General features: G+C 36.6%; 1 protein-coding gene across 1 annotated transcript in view; it reads left to right on the top strand.

Annotated features, from left to right (window-relative positions):
- LOC104492815 (tyrosine-protein phosphatase non-receptor type 3-like) overlaps positions 1–18027 on the top strand; it is a gene marked incomplete at its 5' end in the record, with an annotated part of 20538 nt that extends 2511 nt beyond the window's left edge. Inside the window, 6 exons of the mRNA XM_010135414.1 lie at positions 240–301; positions 1155–1301; positions 5013–5141; positions 12538–12683; positions 13376–13511; positions 17321–18027. Of these exons, the coding sequence (XP_010133716.1) occupies positions 240–301; positions 1155–1301; positions 5013–5141; positions 12538–12683; positions 13376–13511; positions 17321–17398 (698 nt within the window). The remainder of the gene's footprint in view (positions 1–239; positions 302–1154; positions 1302–5012; positions 5142–12537; positions 12684–13375; positions 13512–17320) is intronic.
- Between the last annotated feature and the right edge of the window lie 1245 nt (positions 18028–19272).

A 19272-nucleotide genomic window follows, 5' to 3' on the forward strand; every position in this document is an offset into this window, starting at 1 on the left:
TTATTTTGCTTTATCCTAGAAATGATGGCTTAAAACTGTTGTGTTGAACTTGCTGACTAAAGATTTCATTATGTAATCAAAGTCATGTAATTGTTCTTTCTATTTTCTAAAAGGTAATATATTCTGGTTGTATTTCTGCTGTTTGTGTCTGCAATTCTTTGGGTTTTTTGACTTAATAAAAGGAAAATGTGCCCCTTAATTACTAATTTTATTACTTTTGTGTGTGTGCGTGTGTGCAGATGATGCCACAAGGATAATATTGCAAGGAAATGAAGATTACATTAATGCAAATTACGTGAACGTAAGTCATACAGAAACCTGCATTTGCTCACTTTGTCTGTTGCAATAGCAGACTAAATTTAGCCTTTTGAAGGAATAAGGATTTTTCGTTTTTTATTTTGGGGATTTCTAAATGTAAAAGACATAAAGGTTCATAATGTAAAAGATGAAGTATGTCATGTGAAACAAGTGGCCATCCGATACACAGCAGATGCAAACATGTGGTATACACTGTGGTAAGTGTGCAGTCTTTAACCTGTAAACGTTGTTTTACCTTTTCATATACTGCAAATGCTGAGGTTGTCTCATGTAGCTTAAAACGAAGAGCCTTTTTCCCTCTAGAAGCACTTATGGCCCAGCAACTGTCCTATGAAGGACCCAGAAGGTAAACCAGAGCCCTGATTGCCCTAATCATGTGTGGGGCTGGGAGACAGGGAAGGAGGGGAAAATATATGTATGTTTGTGTCAGATAGTTAAGTTAAACACCTAAATCATAGAATCAGCTATTAACTTACTGTGTCTAGAATCAGGCAATAAACACCTTTTACTAGTGTACCTTTTGGTATACTTCCCTATTATTCCGTAGTAAATATTAAAGAGAATTTGGAAAGCTTTGCAGTTTCAAGTTTTCAAATACATTCTCTCTATTAATCATCTTTTCCTAGTTCAGCATGAAGGACTATGGAATCTATAGTATACATCTGGTTTAAATTAAATATTTAAAGATTTTTCACGTATATTGAGATCTTGTCTAATTACTCAGCTTGCCACCTAAATCTTCCCTCAAAACTTCCCGTTTGAATGAAATGCTGAATCAAAATAGTACTTGAGTAGTGATAGCAAACTTTACATAGGATTTTTCTTTCCTTTTATAGATGGAAATTCCTTCTGTGGGCATTGTGAACAGGTACATTGCGACTCAGGGGCCTCTTCCACACACATGTGCACACTTCTGGCAAGTAGTCTGGGATCACAAGTTGTCACTGATCATCATGTTAACAACTCTTACTGAACGAGGACGGGTAAGTGTTCAAGTTCTTTGTATGCTGAAGAAATGTACTGTGTCTTTAAACTTTTTTCCCATTGTCAGGATTAAATAACCCTAAAATAGACCAGCTTATTCTGTTGAATCATTTCTCTGAAGGCCAGGCCTTCTAAATTACCTGGAGAAACAGGTACTACGCAACTTTCTTTTTGTTACGCTTCTTTCAAAACAAACCAGGTGTCTGATAAACAGATGATTCTTTCCTGCCTTCACTGTAGGCTTTATTTCCTGTGTGATCTATCGTACATTGTCAAATTTGTCTGGCATCTTAGTCAAAAAAGTGGTTTTGGAAAGCAAGGGAGTATTTGAGATGGTAGATAAACAGCCTAATGATCGAGATGTAAGGACAGTTAAGCAATGATGTAATTCATCATTGAAATCTATGAAAAGTATGAAAGATGAAAAGCAACAAAATTTAACCATGGTCAGGTTATGTAGATGGTCATGGAGAGAGGCATTATTGAACATCATTTGCCACAAAAATGCTCACTTCGTCTTTCAACTATATTGGAGTCAAAATAGTTTCCTGCATTCTTTTCCTTCTATTGAGGAGAAACACAGGCGGTTATTTTTTGCTAACTAGTCTGTACTTTGCCCAGTGAGTTGGAACCTTGAAGATGATTTGTCTCTTAACTTCTAACCATCCTGCTGGTACCTTTATACACCAGACAATTTTTCTGAGTTTTGTTTACTTTCAGAGATTATTTATATTTGCCCAGTTTGTAAGGGAATTTTCAGGGATAGAAAAACATGGATGTTTTTGCCAGAGTATCCCTATTGTCAAATGCCAAACCTTTTCACAAACCCTGAAGGTTTTATGTTCTAGAATATCTCTTTTCAATGATGTTAAGATTTGTATTATAGGATAATTTTTTTCCCCAGTAATGTTCATTTTTTAGAAATGAATGCATTATTTTGGCTTAAAGGGCAAAGTATTTCAGATAAACTACTACAGTACAAGTTTCAGGCATAATGGTTAAAATTTGGATTTTGAGCCATTGAAAATTGAGCCCTAAGGAAGATAGAATTAAGAAACTTTAACATTTCAAAATGTCCAGCTCTTGCCACTCTAGTTTAGAAACAAGTTATAGACAAAACATATTGTAGAAGGCATAGGTGTTAATGAGGGTTAAAACTATGTGGCTGTTAAAACGAAAAGGGTTTCGCTGGGACAGGGTTTTGGATGGAATGTAAACCCATGAAAACCTACACAGAAAGGAGCTTAGCAGCTTGTTATGGCTTAAATTCAAGGCTTTGTTTAGGCAAAGGAAGAACAAACACAGGTTTAATGTAAAGGGGGTGAAAACAGAAGAGTTTCAATAGTGAAAAGCACATAAATCAATCATTTAAAGTTAAACAGGACTGGAAAAGAGAGAGATAGAGATTGATAAATACATAAACAGGCATATACAAGTATAATACAGTCTCCAATCTTGACCTACATCTCCCGCTTACAAACAAAGAACCCACCATGCGGTCGCACCGCGGAGTGGAGGGGAGGAAAGGAGTCTTTGTCCATCACCTCACAAAGTTTTCAGTCCAAAAAAACTTCTCCTGGAGCAAACCTCCATGCAGTAACGTAGTCCTCCTTCCTCTGGGGTAGCTGGGAGGAGACTTGAGTTTACCAAGGGCAAAACCCCGAGGCTTCTGGCTCTCCCCGTCTGTGGAGCGGGATACAGACCGGACCTTCAGGGAATGCCTGTGGGTTCCCCGCGTCTGCGGAGGCTCTGTGCCAAGTATCTGGAACCAGCGCACGTTCCCGTTCTCCTTCTCCATCAGTATCTGTCCCCTCCGTGCAGGATCTAGGGGCTTACAGCCGTTCTTACCCCTTGCCGGGTTGAACTCAGTCCAAAGCCACCCCTGCCGGTAATCAGCAGAGCGGAAAGGTCTACCTTTTCCGCAGAAAGAGTCTTTTTACTGCTCCAGGGGTGTGGAGGTAACTGCCCATGTTCTTTTCTCTCTCCGATGAAAAGTTCTCTCAGTCCTGGGTGCAGAAATTCGGAGGTCCCATGGCTTGCCCGAATTCGAAAGTGCCACGGCTCGCCCAGAGGCAGTGTCTCAAACTCCCCGTTCTATGCGCTTATTCACGGAGGCGTGTCTGAATAGTGCTTCCCCTCCCCACAACTCAGGAGAACTCTTCCCCGCATTTCGGGGGAAAGGAGAAGGGAAGAACAAAAGCTCAGCCCCTGGCTGGCGCCATTTTCAAACCATCACAACAGGCAATATTGATAAGTTGAATTGACAGAGAATCCAAGTTAACTAAAGCTGAAACATAAACTTGTTAGGAATATCAATTTGTTTGGTTTCTTTTGGAGCTAATAGTAATTATTACTAAAATGCATGGCTGTGAAGAGGACAATTATAGCTCAGCTGTTTTGATCACAAACAAATTTTTCAGTACACTGTCTGAGGTGGTTTTTATTTTTTTATGAATCCCTTGGATTTTCTTATACCTCAGCTGGACTTTTTTTTTGTATGCCTTTCTCATAAGTCCAGTGAACTCGTACTTGGACATTACTTGGTTTATGTTTGTAAATATTGCCATCATGTAACAAGACAGGAGATGCAGAAGTAGAAGATGAGAATATTTAACTACTGGGATGAAATGCTGAAACCTTTATGGTGATGGGCAAACTAGAGTTGTCTTCGGTTGTCAACGATTTCATTGGTCTAGTAACTCACTGGAATACTTTTTCGAGTTCAGTCTATTCCACAACTTATTAGGATTGTTTCTGCAGAAGTTACGTGTTAGACATGCCTATCTTACCTGCCTTTAGAAGGTGAACCATAAAAAGGAAGACTTTATGATTTCAGGATTCTGAAGATCAGCCTCTTGCTATTAGCAAAAGACAGGAGGGGAAAATGGTTCCTTATGGTTGTAAGCATAATTATGTATCTATTTTCTTCTAGAAAAGATAGGCTATTTAATGGATGTAATTTTAATATTGAATTCCACTTCAGCTCTCACTTGTATCTTGGTGTACCTCAAACTGTGCATATGTACAGTAAGTACATCAGGTGCATTCACATGCAGATATGACTTTGCTTGTCACACATTGGTAGACTTGAAGGTTAAGCCATTAGGGCCCTGCATGAAACCTGGCTGAACAGAGGGCAAATTACACTTTCCTGCATCAGTAGGTATGTTTCTGGGCTTTTATTTGTAACTTTAGCATTTAGATACAATTAGTCATTTAACAAGAGAAGATTTCTCTCTTCAGTCTTACCTCTGATGTAGAAAAGGAATACACATCTCCTTTTTGCGTCTTTTACTCAGTCACCTCTTGTCTTTTTATTGTTTACTTTAAAGTGTGGCTCTGTCTTCGCTATAACCTGCTATTAGGTGGATGAAGTTAGTTATAAGTTCATCCCCTCACTTTTCTTACCATCTTTTTCTTCTCCTACATTATGCCTTGAGAAGTCATTTTAGCAATTGCAGATTAAGTAGACAGAAAGCATCTTGCATCCCATTTACCTGAATTTTTATGACAAATTACTAAAACAAAAGTTCATAAAGAATTTAGCCTATTTTGCCATGTTATTTTCCAATTTGGATGTAAACACCTCACTGACAAAACAAAATAAATTTTATTTTATCCTTGAATTCCCCGAACCACAGCATAGGAAGGGAGGCTGGAAATAGGAGTGCTTGTGTACAGTCTTGATGTGTGCTTGATTTTCTTTACAGACCAAATGTCATCAGTATTGGCCTGATCCACCAGATGTAATGGAATATGGCACCTTTCGTGTCAGATGCCACTCTGAAGATTGTACAATTGCTTATGTCGTTAGAGAAATGGTGATTACAAATGTCGAGGTAAATGCCTGTTATCTTTAATTATCTCCAAGCAAGCTGAATGAATATAATGATACATAGGTAGATCTAGACTCTGTGTCTGAGCACATACATCTCTGTGTGTGATTATACATGTGTGTGTATATGTATACACATTTTTATAAAAAGAATATATATGTTACATGCGTCCATATAGTATGGTTATTTCTTTAGAGCTTCTGCAGAAACATACTTTTTTGAAGTTCTGTAATGCATTCTTTACTGTGAGGGTGGTGAGACACTGGAACAGGTGGTCCAGAGAAGTTGTGGATGCCCCCTCCCTGGAAGTGTTCAAGGTCAGGCTGGATGAGGCTTTGAGCAAACTGATATGGTGGAATTTGTCCCTGCCCATGACAGAGGGCTTTATTACAGTTATGGGAATAAGCTGCATTAAAAAAAATTTAGTGCATTTCTGTAAACAGTTTTACAGTCACTGACTCTTCACAAGTATTTCACTTTTCAATGAGAGTCTTTTCTAAGTAACTGTGCTCTTTCAAGGATGAAATATGGGTCACTTGGTTAATGGCACATGCAGCTAGAATAGCTAACAGAGAAGCATAATAATGTGTTTTTTAAGAGAAGGTGCAGAGTCTCACCAAATCCTTTTCATGTCTTTAGTCAGATTTTAAAAAAAAAGATTTAAAAATTCTTATATATCTCAGATGAAATGTGGTTTTACTCATATTCCATAGCTGTTAATAGTTCATGCTAATGGAAGGGTTACGAAGTAAAGTGAAAGTTAAATACAAGTACTTCTTGCAAATCAGCTTGTGTTGTGAAATCTGTGTTGAGATCACATCTAGACTTCTCATGACCTGAATATAGGAAACGAAGTTTGGCTTTAATTTGTAAGTTGTCTTATATTTCTTATCATTTTCCTCTTCATCTCTTTTCCAAAATTCTGTGGTCACAAGTATTTTCTAAAAAGATTAAAGTTTTGTGCTCTCATATATAAGTGTAAGAAATCACTGTGTACTGTCCAAATGCTGATTTACTAGTCAATCTTTTAAACTTTTGTATAAATAAGTAGATTTCACTGTTACTAGAATTGCTAATAGAAAGAAAAAGGAAATATCTGTTTTAAAATGTAACATTTAATTGATGCCCTGACAGCACGATGAACAGTCCTTTAGTCTCATAAATTTGTGACTGAATCTTTCACTTGCCAGGGCATCTAAATTTGTTTTAAGGTGATGAAAATTTCCTTTGTAGGCATAAACATGTGAGATGCCAGTGCTTCAAGGTCTTTCACTTAAGATGATTTACAGTGTTTCAGTTTCTAGCTGAAAGTCCCAGTCAGGGAGCAGTGTGATTTTTGGTTCTGTTTTTCAGCTAGGTAAAGTGTCAGTGATGAACTTGAATGTCAGCACAGAAAAAATTAACCTCACTAAAGCAGTCCCGCAGAGCATAGGTTGACAAACTTTTAGTCCCTGACACTCAAATTAGTTGACTGCCAATTCACTCTGATTAGCTAATGCTTCATGCATTAGTTAAAGAGCAAGGATTTGAAAAGAGTTTTCTTGGTTAGTATTTATCAAATTGATACCTAATTCTGAGTAAATTCACCAGTGACTGTACTCAGTATGTCTTTTCACCTCAAGTGTCTATGTATTAACATGCGGTAAGTCAAAATTCTAATGATCAAATGATGGTCAAAATCCTAAGTCAACTTCTTTTTTTCTAATACAAGTTAATTCTTTTTGAGATAAAGGTTGTGTGAGAATATAGTGTGCCTTTATAGACATCCTAACAGATGAGAAAGTTACAAGGATCTTCAACTCTGTAAGTTGTCTCGTGATAGCTCTCAGTTGAGAACATAATTTCTAATGCAAAGGCATGTGCTTGCATAGATTTCATCTAGGTTAGACAAAAAGCATGCTAAAGCTAGTCCCAGGTGGATGTGTGTTTCTTGCAGTGACAGCAAGGTTGTTTTCAGGGGGTCTTTTGGGTTTTTTTTTCTTCTTTCACTAAAGGCCAGTTTATTCGTACATTTAAATAAAGCAGCTACACTTAAAAGGACACTCTATATTGAGCTTTGTAGCTTGTTAAAACATAGCAAAAGAACTCTCTGAAATACTGAAGTATCTCCAAGTTTTATGTGTCATTTGAGCTGTTTTCTTAAAGTGGACTAAATGTATTCTTCTGGAGGCACCTTGTGTTTGAGTAGACTTTGCAAAGCTTTCTGTGTACTCGCTCTGACAGATATTGTTGTTGTGTTCTTTGAAGATTACATAAAAAGTCATCTGAATTCAAACCAGGGTTTTATTATTCCCTGAACTAATGTGAGCATCATTGGACTGGTTTTTTTGAAGACAAGTAGCTTTTAATACTAAGATGGATAAAGCTTCCAAACTCACAAGAGACTCGATTTCTGTTGGAAAGGCGTATTTGTGAACAAGTTTTCTGTGAATTAAGTTTCACAGGTTTCAAATCTGCCTTTAGGGGAAAATAGCTCAAAAGAGAAGTTTATGAAATTATGCCCTTGGCCTTTTCTTCATGTAAGTTCAGAAGACTTGAGAAATAAGAAACTTCTTAGGATTTTTCTGACGCAGCTTAATTCAGGGCATCTTTACCTGCAACTGAAGCTCAGCAAATAACTGCAAATGTGTAAAATATTTGTAACCTTTCTAAGCCTTATGAAATGAAATAAGAATTAATTCCCTGCCTTTTCTTTTCAAGACCAAGATTGAAAGCTATCCTGTAGCAAAATGAAAGAAAGGCAAATAAAGCGCTAAGTTTGGGGTTTTGTGGGGTTTACTTTTGTTTGTAAAAAAAGCTTCACAACACTTTGGGGACCAGAACAAACGGACCAAATGAAAGAAATTGTGTAATGTGAGGCAAAATTCATCACACAGTAAGCTATTTTGTAAAACAAGATAGATATTTCTTTTTAATCATTGAAAAGATAGCATGGGAAGCCTAAAGCAAACTTCCATTCAGTTTCTTTCAAGGTAATTGCCTTGCCCATTAAATCTCACCAATTTCATGCAGTTTCTTTTTGAGAAAAACTTTCTTGCTCCTTTCCCATGTTTAAACAAACATTTTTCTTAATTTCAGTTAAGGGTGACTGGAACCCAGCCATGAAACTTAGAAAGGCTGTGGAGACAAAACTTGCTGAAGCATATTACTCACAACTCTGAAGAACTGTATCTTGCAAGTTTCTTTTTAGCATTATGTTAGCTGTTTCCACCTCTTGTTAGTTGTTTCTGAAGTTCCATGTAACTCTCCCATTTCATTAGTTTTATTAACTAAACTAAATCATTTAAACAGAAAGAAAAAACCCAAGATGTTTAAAAATTGATTGAATTCATCTTTAAAGATGAATTATACCATTGTATAATGAATGAGGATAGGCTTCTCTGAGAAGTGTCTGCACTGAACGTGTCTGTCAGATACTCAGAGTAGAAGAAAATGAGCTGGTTTTGAATGGTAAAGAGGCGAAGAACAAAAGTGGGTTAAAAGTGTTATGGCAAGGATGTACAGAAGCATAACAAGGTGGGAAGAGTAGTCCAAAGAAATGCCAAATGTCGCTGCCAAAGTATCTGCTCTTCAGAAACCAGGCCTTAACGCTGATCACTGAGTTTCAGCTTTCAAGGTATATTTGTGAAGCTCACTAGCAAAAAGCGTACCTTCTCCTGCTTAGGAGATAATAGGACCATTTCAAGGTTAATGTACTTCTACATGGTGAAATTTGTTTTCATTTTTTTAATTGAAGATTATATTAGAATCTAGACCAAAAGGGACAGTAACAAAAAGGTGAAATGCAAAATTAATTGCTTGGATTTTAAGAAAAGTAAAAATTAACACTGACCTTTTCAAGCCAAAATTTCCTTCTTTCTATATGACTATTATCATTCTAAGCTGTGTGTGTTTGTTTTTCTGAAGAACACCCAATTTTTTTATTAATCGGGGAGAGTCATTTTAGGAGAACGAAACAAAGAAGCCTGCCTTTTGATGAAATTATAATAAGCAAAGCTGCAACCTGCAGAAAGATTGGGGAGTGGATATCTTTGTGGCTGAAGTTCTTGGCAATGAGAGTATTGCAAGTGTTACAGCAACCAGTTGAAGCATCACCTCTGACAGCCTTACACTTTGTCAGAAGTTGCAATCCCAATGGCAGACTTGCTGGAAAAGATCATGTCTTTACCCTGTGTTTTTGAGCAAACTCTGGGATTTTAGCTTAACCACAATGAAGTTGCTTTTGCGGGAAGAGGTCTTGAATTCGCACGAGAGGAGTAGGTACATCATTCTTTGGCTGACACCTTTGCTGCAGTAGCAGTAGCCATTATCAGGACAGTAGCAAATGTCTTGGGACAGATAGAATGCCTTAGACCTCTGCAGCTGCTTGCCAAGAATTGTGGGTCAATGCTATGAAACAGCTAAGTGTTGGCCAAATGGCTGATGATAAACTGGGCCAATTACATAATCCAGAAGTGTCACTGCAGTCTGTAAATCGGTTGGATTAATTTTTTTTTTAATCCACCAGGTTTAAGCTGATTTGTGAAAATACCATACATTAATTCAATTGAAATTGGTCTATGCGAGTTAAAAAACATTAAATATTTTTGGAACAACAAGATGTATAATGTAAAGTTAGGCAAAAACAGCAACCAAGCTATAAGCAATCTCACTTTCTGAAAGTTTAGAATTATAAAACAGAACTAATAAAGCCAGATTTTATAAAGACAAATTCTGTATTTATCAGTAATTAGGATGCTACGGTAATGAGTGTCATTAAAAACCTCTGCAAAAGAAATAAATGTGTGGAAAGGATTTAAGCTGACTTGCAGAGAATGATAGTTTGGACAGCACCTTGAGTATAGTGAGAAGTTACTTCTTATTTTCCATTATTAGGTTTGTTCAGGGATACAGGGTCTGTCAGAAATAGTGTGTTTAAGTGTTGTTAATAGGATATGTACTATGGGACCAGTAACTGTAATTCTGTATTTTTTTAAAGTGTGAGTGCTAGCTTTTAGTAACTTCAATCTTTTAATGCAGGTTGTTTCCATGTCTGGTGGTATTTGGCTGATGCTTTCTGAATTTAAAAGCATTAGAATTAGAGAAGCTATTTCTAACATACTAACATAAGTTACTAATAAAACCCAAAGTATTTTAAAATACATGTGCATTTTGAAAAGAAAGGGATGTAATGGTAAAGTTTTAACAATGTGAATCATCTCAGAAGAGCTCAACCAAAAGAATCAAAACTGATCATATTAAAACACAAATAACTAGAAAACTGTACTGAAGCTTGAGGCTTACTTGGAATAATTAACAAACAGCTATGTTGGTCTCTAGAGATGAATAGGGCATGCAGCAGAAAATTAAGGTTATCACACCAAAAGAAGCATCTCTGAGGAATACTCTTGCAGTGTATTCTGACTCTGAATAAGTCTTATGTAACATGCTTGTTGTACTTAATATCTATGAACTATTTTAAAAATGCAGCTCTTTATATTTGAGCCTGAATTACTGATAAGTAAAGATTAATTTAACTCTTCTGAGTTTGTCAAATGGGTTTTGATGCTACAGATTGCTGTCAGTAGTTCTTGGTTGTGCCACTGGCACTTATCCATGATGCGTGGCTTGAAGTTCTTGATGTACATGGAATGGATACTGGATGCTTGGATAAATTTAGAATGAATCAAGTCTTTGTTTCACCTGAATGCTCTAATTCCAATTTCTCTGATTTAAGAGAATCAGCTCAAACTCTTACATGTATTTGCCACGTTACCTCATTTCCCTTTTGAAGAGGTTCTGATTAAGCACACACAGATTTGCAAAAAGGACTTTTTAATGACATTTTCTTACCATGGTTTTGTATTTTTTCAGTCTGTGGCATTTCAGAAAAATTTGAAGTGTAATCATTTGATCAAGTTCAACTACATAATGGCAACAAAGCCGGATAAACAAGGGACATGCTTTCTCCTGCAGAGATCTTGGTCATCATGTGGTCTTTTGATGACCTGGATGATAGATCTCAACGAAGTTTGTGTTACAGTGAGCTTGGTCATTAATGTTACATTGTCCACTTGGGCCTTTTGTCAGACCTTTTAATTGTGATTGCTCAGGCTCTGCCTTTAAGAAACATGTGAGCTGTGTTGTTTATCTTCATGTCCCTGGAGGCAATTGTAAATTTCTGCAATTACTTTGGCTGGAATAAATGCATTTCCTAGGACTGTTCTTGGTACATAGGCAGTAGTTATTCTGTCTTCTGTATCTTACTAGCCTGCTCCCTGGGAGTGAAACCACTTCCTCAAGTGAAGGAGAGCAAGCAGTTGAAGGCACTTAAAACAGGTCATGTATTTCATTTGTTGTGCAATTTGAAGAGAAAAGGAAAAAAAAAAAAACTCTTCAAGTCACTGGGATCATGAAAACGTTCTTGCGTGGACCACTAGGGAGAGGCCAGCTTCTGTGATGAAGGAGAATTTTATTTCAATAGCATGTCAAGTGTTAAGTCTAGTAATGGACATTAATAAAATGCATCTAACAGTTCAACTGTTGCTAAACATGTGGAGAAAATAAAGGAACATGAAGACTTGTCTCTGCATGAGGAAGCAGAGCTCAAGAGTGTCTTAGGTTTTTTCCCTTCCCACCCTAATCACTGGTTACATCTGTAACATAGCAGCTGAGCCTAATCTGAATGCAAAAATGATTGAGTCATTACATAATCAAAGTTAACAAAAAGCTAAACTGAAAGAACTTCTGTAAAACTGGGGGTTTAGGTATAATAGAATGAAAAAAGAGGTCTTCATACAACAAAATCTTTTAACCAATTATGTTGCTTCCATACAGAAAAGTATCCTTCTGTAGGTCATACAGAAGTCATTCATATATGTACAATGAACATGTATATATGAACAATATATATATTGTCTCCTAACAGAAACCAGATTTAGCAAACACTGCAGGCAACTTCATATTATAACTTAATCTGTTTAAGTATAGCCCCAAGACACTGATATTTTGATATTGTTCTCAGTAGTTCTACTGTTTTCAGCTGTTTCTTCCAATCTGTTTTAAACTGTTATATGGTACTACTATGCATAAGTCTTGCAGCCTTTTACCTCAGGCGAATTGTTGATATCAAGGTATAATAGGTCATCAGTCAATATATTAAAAAAAAATTAAAATCTATATAGATCACAGAGTTAAACTTGATACCTCATTTATTTAGAAAATGTTATGCCTTTTGCATGCTTGCAAAGAATTACATGTTCATACTTTGAACTTGAAAATGACAAACGTTTTCTACATTATATGCATCTCATAGTATCAGCAGAATACACTTACTGTGAAAAGTATGACTCATATCTAGTAAACTCCAGTACAGGAGTCATAACACTGTATGCTTTTTTAAAACCTTACTGTATTTTAGACAGAACAACAACACACTGTCACCCATCTCCAGTATGTTGCTTGGCCTGATCATGGTGTTCCTGATGACTCCATGGACTTCTTGGAGTTTGTGACCTTTATGAGGCCAAAGAGAGTAGAGAATGAGCCGGTCCTTGTTCACTGCAGGTACTAGTATTTTGAAATTCTAATTACAGAGTTGCTTCAGCCTTAGAATAAGCATTGGCTTTGAAAAGTTTGTCTGCAAAACAGGAGATTCCTTGAATAAGATGAAAATATTAAAGTATGCAACACCAGCATTCACTACTGAAGACAGAAGCGCTGGTGTTTTATCTAGAGAACAAGTTTCTTTTCTCTCCCTTTCTCCTGCAACCTTTTGCAGCCTTCTGATGTAATGGCTTAGTCATGTAATTATCACAGAGCTGATAATCCGCAATGTAAGTTGTTATCCATTTTTATCCCCTACCACTGTTGTAACCTCATTTTGAATGGTACTGCAAAGATTTTTCTTTTCTGCTGTTCAAATGCCTGTCAAAAAGCAGTGAGTTAGCTCTTACCTTTTTCAGTCAAAAATACCAAGCCAGTACATTTAGATTTGTGAGCAGTTATAATTGTTAAAAATCCATTTGCTTTAAGTGAGGCTTGAGGTTTATTTGTATACAAATTCTTTTCTTTTTAATAATTGTCAGGAAATACTGCTGAAGTTGCTTTAAAGAACCATTCTTACTCTGTTCTAATTGTATTAAGGTCTTCTCAAAATTTTTAAGGCTACTTAGCATCTTAGTATGAAGACTGTGATATGAATGTGGTGCATTGCAAAAACCCAATTTATAGACTTATTTTTCTGTTACACTTCACAGCGCTGGAATCGGTCGCACTGGTGTATTGGTCACTATGGAAACAGCCATGTGCTTAATTGAAAGAAACCAACCTGTTTATCCACTGGATATTGTACGAAAAATGAGAGACCAGCGAGCTATGATGGTGCAAACATCAGTAAGTGAAGGAGAGGAAGCCTCATCTTCTGTATATATACTGCACTTGTCCAGCTTTAAACCATCCAAATTTTTTTTTTAATGATCTAGTTCTGTGATTCTTCTGTTGCCATTGTATTTCATGCTTCCTACGTTTAGCAAAACATAGCATTGTGGCAAAGGCTGCATTGTTTCTGGGGTGTATATTTAACTTTTGTAAATATTCCTCACCTAGCCATTAAAAGATGATTGAATTCTGTATATTGGAAGTAGTTAAAATGCACAAAGTCATACTTGCACAAAGTGTCTTTTCACGGTCCTTTGTCTAAATTCCGTACAAGAAGCCAGAATAATTTTTTGCTCTTTGATCTGTTATTAAACTAAAAGTAAAATTAAAGGATTTGTAGTATGATTTGAAGAGAAGTGGCTTTTCAAGGGGCCACTTTAGGAGTAGAAATTCAGGAGAAAAAACTTATCTCTTTTTTTAAATTGTGCCACTACTCCAGCTGGGGAAAAACAAAGGGTGAGAATGAAATTCAGGGAAAATTGGCTATTATCCATAACTGAAGTATGAAAGTAGAAGGTGACTTTTAAGATGGAAGTGGTTCAAAGATAATTTGAGATCACGAGGGCAATTTTATGTCAGTTTTGGTAATGAACGTATTGATGTTAGAGACCAAGCATAAAGGATGGCAGGCTCTGCTTTCTTGAGTAGAGGTTGGATGACAGAATAATGAGTGTGGGTTATCTCAGAGACCTAAAAAGCCTTACAACAAATGAAAGAAAAGTGGTTTAAACACACAATGTCAACAGATACACTGGGCATTTCTGTCTTTCCTCTTCAAAAGAAAATGCCTTGGTGACATCTTGGATCAAGGGAACAAGAAGGGAATTTGAGAAGACAAATTGTATTTATTAACAGGCTAAAGACTGCAGGAGGTAGCATTACGATTGACTAGATTGGGAAGAGTCTTGCATTATCAAAGTGTGAAAGTGTCAGGAATTATGGTTGCCTGTGTAATATTAGAGTGCTCTGTGGGCAGAGGTTGTTCATGCGTGCTGCTGGGACTCCTGTTCATTGCAGTGTAAGTGCTCTCTGGACGTGCATTGGGACTGTATGGTTGAGGAGAGAGTTGTGTGAATAGTCCCTGCCTGTTTCTTGTGGAAATGGAAGCTGAGCTTACCACAAAAGGTGTCATGAGATGAGAAACACTAGTCTCAAGTTTAAGGAAACTGAATGTTGACTCCCGGAGCTAAACCTGTCTATGCCCCTCAGTTTCTAAAATGAACTGAGCAAGTTCAGGCTTAAACTTTCTAGAGGTGATCCTGTTTTGGACAGTCAGACATGAGAACCTGAAGTAAACCTCAGCTTGCCAGAAGGCCCTCCCATTACAACAGAAATCATCAGGAATTGTCCTTGCACTCTGTAGTGTGATGTAATTGAAGAATATGGGGAATAGTGATCAATACACTTGACAATCAGACCCCAAGTGAAAAACTGTACCTAAAATAGGATTCTTCACCTTGCTTGCTGTGCTTCACAGTTCACTATCAGCTCAATCAGGACAGGGCTGAGCTGTAGAAGCAGTACTGTCAAACTAAATCCACTTGTTATTTCTGAAGTATGCAGGTACTGTTGTGAAAAGCCAATCAGCAGAACTGGCAGACTGTGCTGTGAATCAGGCATAGAAGGAAGCACTCAACTGTGAGAAAACAGAATACCAAAGAGCTGCACGTTAATGTTTTGATCTATCCTGGGTGCTCTATCGCATTGCCATGCCTGTATTCCAGCTAGCCCCACTGCTCGTATTTTGATATTCAGCTTAGGATTCCTGGGAGAAGCCATTAGGGATTTTTCAGTTGCAATTAGAGGGATTGTTCAGTTGCAATAGCCTTGCTTGAAGCATGTTCAGCCACCCTGTGGGGATTGTGTGTGTGCTCCAATTCTAAGATGATACACATAGCCAGATGCATGTTGTGAGTTAATATCAGACATACAGACATGCTCAGTAAGTACGAATGGACTCATCAGAGCTATTAACTGGTCAGTTTAGTGACTGCTGTTAATACGTGAAAGCTGTAGTTTCTCAAAGACCTATAAGTGAAACAAAAGCTTGGAATATAATGAAAATAATGAAACTACAACAAAATTTGTGTAACTGTATGGCCTTTCATTAAAAAAAAGAAAAATAAAGCAGTGTTTTAGGATGTACATCATAGAACTAGTTATCAACTGACTGAGCAGTGAAAATATACGCAACAGATAAGAGCAAAGAAAACAAGTTGTTAGAGTGAGAGGAAACAATGCTGCAGTTCTCATTCTGATTTGTTCAGTATCTTGATCACACAAGTTAACAGAAGTATTGAACAGAGAGCTAAATATCGTACTTGGCTTGCTCAGGCAGTAGAAATATGCAAATGACAATAACAATGAAGAGAAAAATCAAGGTAATTAAGAACTAAAAACAAAGAACAGTGATACTGAAGGTGGGAGTAATTGACTGAAGGGCTGAAAGAAAAGGCAGGAAAATTTTTTTCAATCCCCCAGTTTTCCTTAAGTTTTTCTGTGTTTAAGAGAAAATGTATAGCAGGTTACGGACAAGAATAACATTCCTAACTGCTGGTACTACCTCAGGTTCTTCACAGTTCAAGCGTTACCTCTTTTGCCCTGTCCTTTGGGAGATATTGGGAGATATTTCCAGATGCTCCTGGAGAGTTGATGAGAGCTGAGATACAGGAACAGCTGGGAGAACATTTCAAAGATGTAAAAAGGGATTCAGAAAATTTGAAGCTTCACATCTCTGAAGAGATGATATGGAGCTTTGGAGAGAGGTGTTAATTTGGGGGTTTTGACAATAGTGAAAAGTACTTTTGGAGAAGAGGAGAGGTGTGCTTTGAACTTTGTAAGTTCTTTTAAATTTCCATGTTCTTGTGTTCTCGGGATTGAGTTAGTCAAAAATGTTTTCAGGCTATGTAGATTTTTAGTTCTGCGAAAGTCCTATCGCTAATGTTTCCATGTGTCACTTTTCAGAAACAGGCTCACAGGCTAATTGCTTTTAAAAAAATAGGTACATCACAAGATCATGGAAGAAATAGACTTGGTAATAGTATAATTCAGAAAAGAATCGCTAACGTAACTTGTGAAGATTTCATAAGAACTACATGAGCTCAGAATGTTGGGTGACAGAAGAATTAATGTGGCTGCTGCTCTTCAAAAGTACTCGTTCCAAAGATTCTGATCCTGTTCTGTTACAAAAGGAGATGCATGTTCTTATCATAAATTGAAAATAAAGTGCCTCTGTCTTCTGCAGTAGTGTAGGTGGTTTAAAAAAAAAAGTTTTTAGCAAGGCAGTTAGGCCTATATAGCCAATATGGTAACTTTAAATACATTTTTGGTCACAAACTCAAATGTACCCAGTAACGTGTAACTGCAGGATTGTCAAGGTTAGAATACTTGTAATAATCAGATAACTACAAAAAAAATAGATTAGATGTATAAAGAACAAAAATAACTAGTTAAACTTATCAGAATAATCATATAAATTTGCATAGCTTTTTCCAAATAAATCCTATTCCATGAAATTTAAATGTGTTCTTTTAAATTTGGGGGTTGTGTTTTACTTGGTGTGAGATTTTTAGTGCCTGTCTTTCAAAGAAGAGTAAAGGTTACCTTTGCTTACTGTCAACACAGCCAAGAGAGTTGGATTTTCCTATTATTGTCCAGGAGAAAGGGAAGCAGTGGGACTCTTAGTCCTATTCAGTACTACTGTATAATCAAGGGTTTAACTAATAGTCATCTATAAATGTATTCATTTTTTCTTCCTTATACAGAGTCAATACAAATTTGTTTGTGAAGCTATTCTTCGTGTTTACAAAGAAGGATTGATTCGACCACTGGATTCCAGTTAGCACAGCAGTGAAGGATGAATTCTCTTTTCCCCTGAAAAGACTGCTCTTTAAGTAAAGCAAGGGCTTGTTTCTGAAAGCAGCCGGAATGGACTAGAAGCCCATGAAAAGGCAGATGAGCACATTTGAACTGTGGCACTTTAAATTTCTCAAGAAGATTGCTAAGTCATGTACAGTGTAATGAAGTCGTGTAGATAAATATATGAGAGCAATTGTGTGTAATATGCTTTAGTCACATAGACAACCATAAACAATCATGGAAACCTTAACACATCTTTTACTGCCTTAAAACACCCTTCACTTTGGGAGTTACAAAGGTCCTTGCGTTTCTTTTGAAATAGCAAAAAGAAAACTCAGTATTGAAATGATTCAGCTTAAGAAGTTATTTAATATCTTTGTATGAAAGTTCATCAAAGGTGAATATTTTTAACTTTCTTGTTGGGAGACTAAATATTCATGGAAATGTAACCTTAATTTCTAAAAGGCTGACAAAGAGCTTTAAAGGCTAATGCGTAACTACTGCACATTAAAAGCTGGAGAAACTTAAGTATTCAGTTACCATAGTTCTAGTAGTAAGTATGCCAGCTGTTATAATATGCTTTTCAGAACTCACATCTACTGTATGTGATGTGCAAAATAATGCTGCGTTTAAGCATTTATGCAGGTGGTACAGTCTACATCTTCTGTCGATCAATTTTAATTTCAGCTTGCCCTTTTAATAGCGACCTACTTCTCAGTTTTAGTCATTGTACTCCTTTTCTTCTGTTTCTGCTCATCATCTCCTTTATACTTGTTTCTCACTGCTGTTTCTGTATGTGGACTGAAAACATTTTAACTTAAAACGAGGCTTAATTCTCTGTCACCTTTGTTTCCGTTTGTATTTATGAGTTCTCAGATGTAAATGTGGATTAATGTTGCACACAAGTACTAGACTTTTGGCTTACTGTATATGCAAAATAGTCTAATCCAATACTGGAGGAAAAATTACTACTGAACCCATCAAATATGTTGCTGCTAATTCAAGGTGTGAAGCTTACAAAGGCACAGGTGTTGCTAGTGTTCAGTTGGTGATAAAATGTTGAATTGCTGCCCTTTACCAAAACAGTGCTGAAACACAACTCCCTTTTGCAAGAGTTCTGCAGATTTACTGTGTTTCTTGCTGTACGGAAGTGCAGCTAAAATCATGAAGATTTGCATGGAAAGAGAGAATGAATTTATGCGTTGATGAATAACTCACCCTAAGGTACACTGGTCTCCATCTCATTTCAAATGGGAGAACTGGACTTTCTGAACAATATAACCACGTTTGTATGATGTTAATTTATTTTGTGTGTGCTTTTTGATTACCCTAAGATAGTTCTTAATTTTTTAATAGCGCTTTAAAAAAAATTCTAAGGGACTGTTTAAAACTCTGTTATTTAAAATATTAGTCCTAAATAAGGAAAAATTTTTGAGGTGTATTAGCCAGATGTTTATATGTGTATGAAAGTGAAAATTAGATAATTTTCTTTTTAGATATATATACACACACATCCAGATATATTTTAGAATTATGGTTTGTATATTGGATATTATAATTTGTATCTGGAGTTTCATTATAGAAACTGCCACAGCTGTACAATACGCATCTCTCATGTTACCAGAAGGTTATTTTTCTTTTCCTCCCTGAGGTAGCTGAAAAGTGAATATAGGATGTGCTAAATTGCTGACTCTTGTCTTCTGTAGGCTTGGTCCTTTCTTCAAGACTACACTTTTAGTTGTAGGTAAAGAAGATACCTCGTTACTATTTATTGATCAAAAGAGTTTTAATTGGAACACAGAGGGTAATTGGCAATATGGAAAGCGTCTTGGCTTTCTTACGTTGGAAGGTGAATAGG

The sequence above is a fragment of the Buceros rhinoceros genome, unplaced genomic scaffold (assembly GCF_000710305.1).
Source record: "Buceros rhinoceros silvestris isolate BGI_N320 unplaced genomic scaffold, ASM71030v1 scaffold6764, whole genome shotgun sequence".
In the NCBI taxonomy this organism is placed as follows: domain Eukaryota; kingdom Metazoa; phylum Chordata; class Aves; order Bucerotiformes; family Bucerotidae; genus Buceros; species Buceros rhinoceros.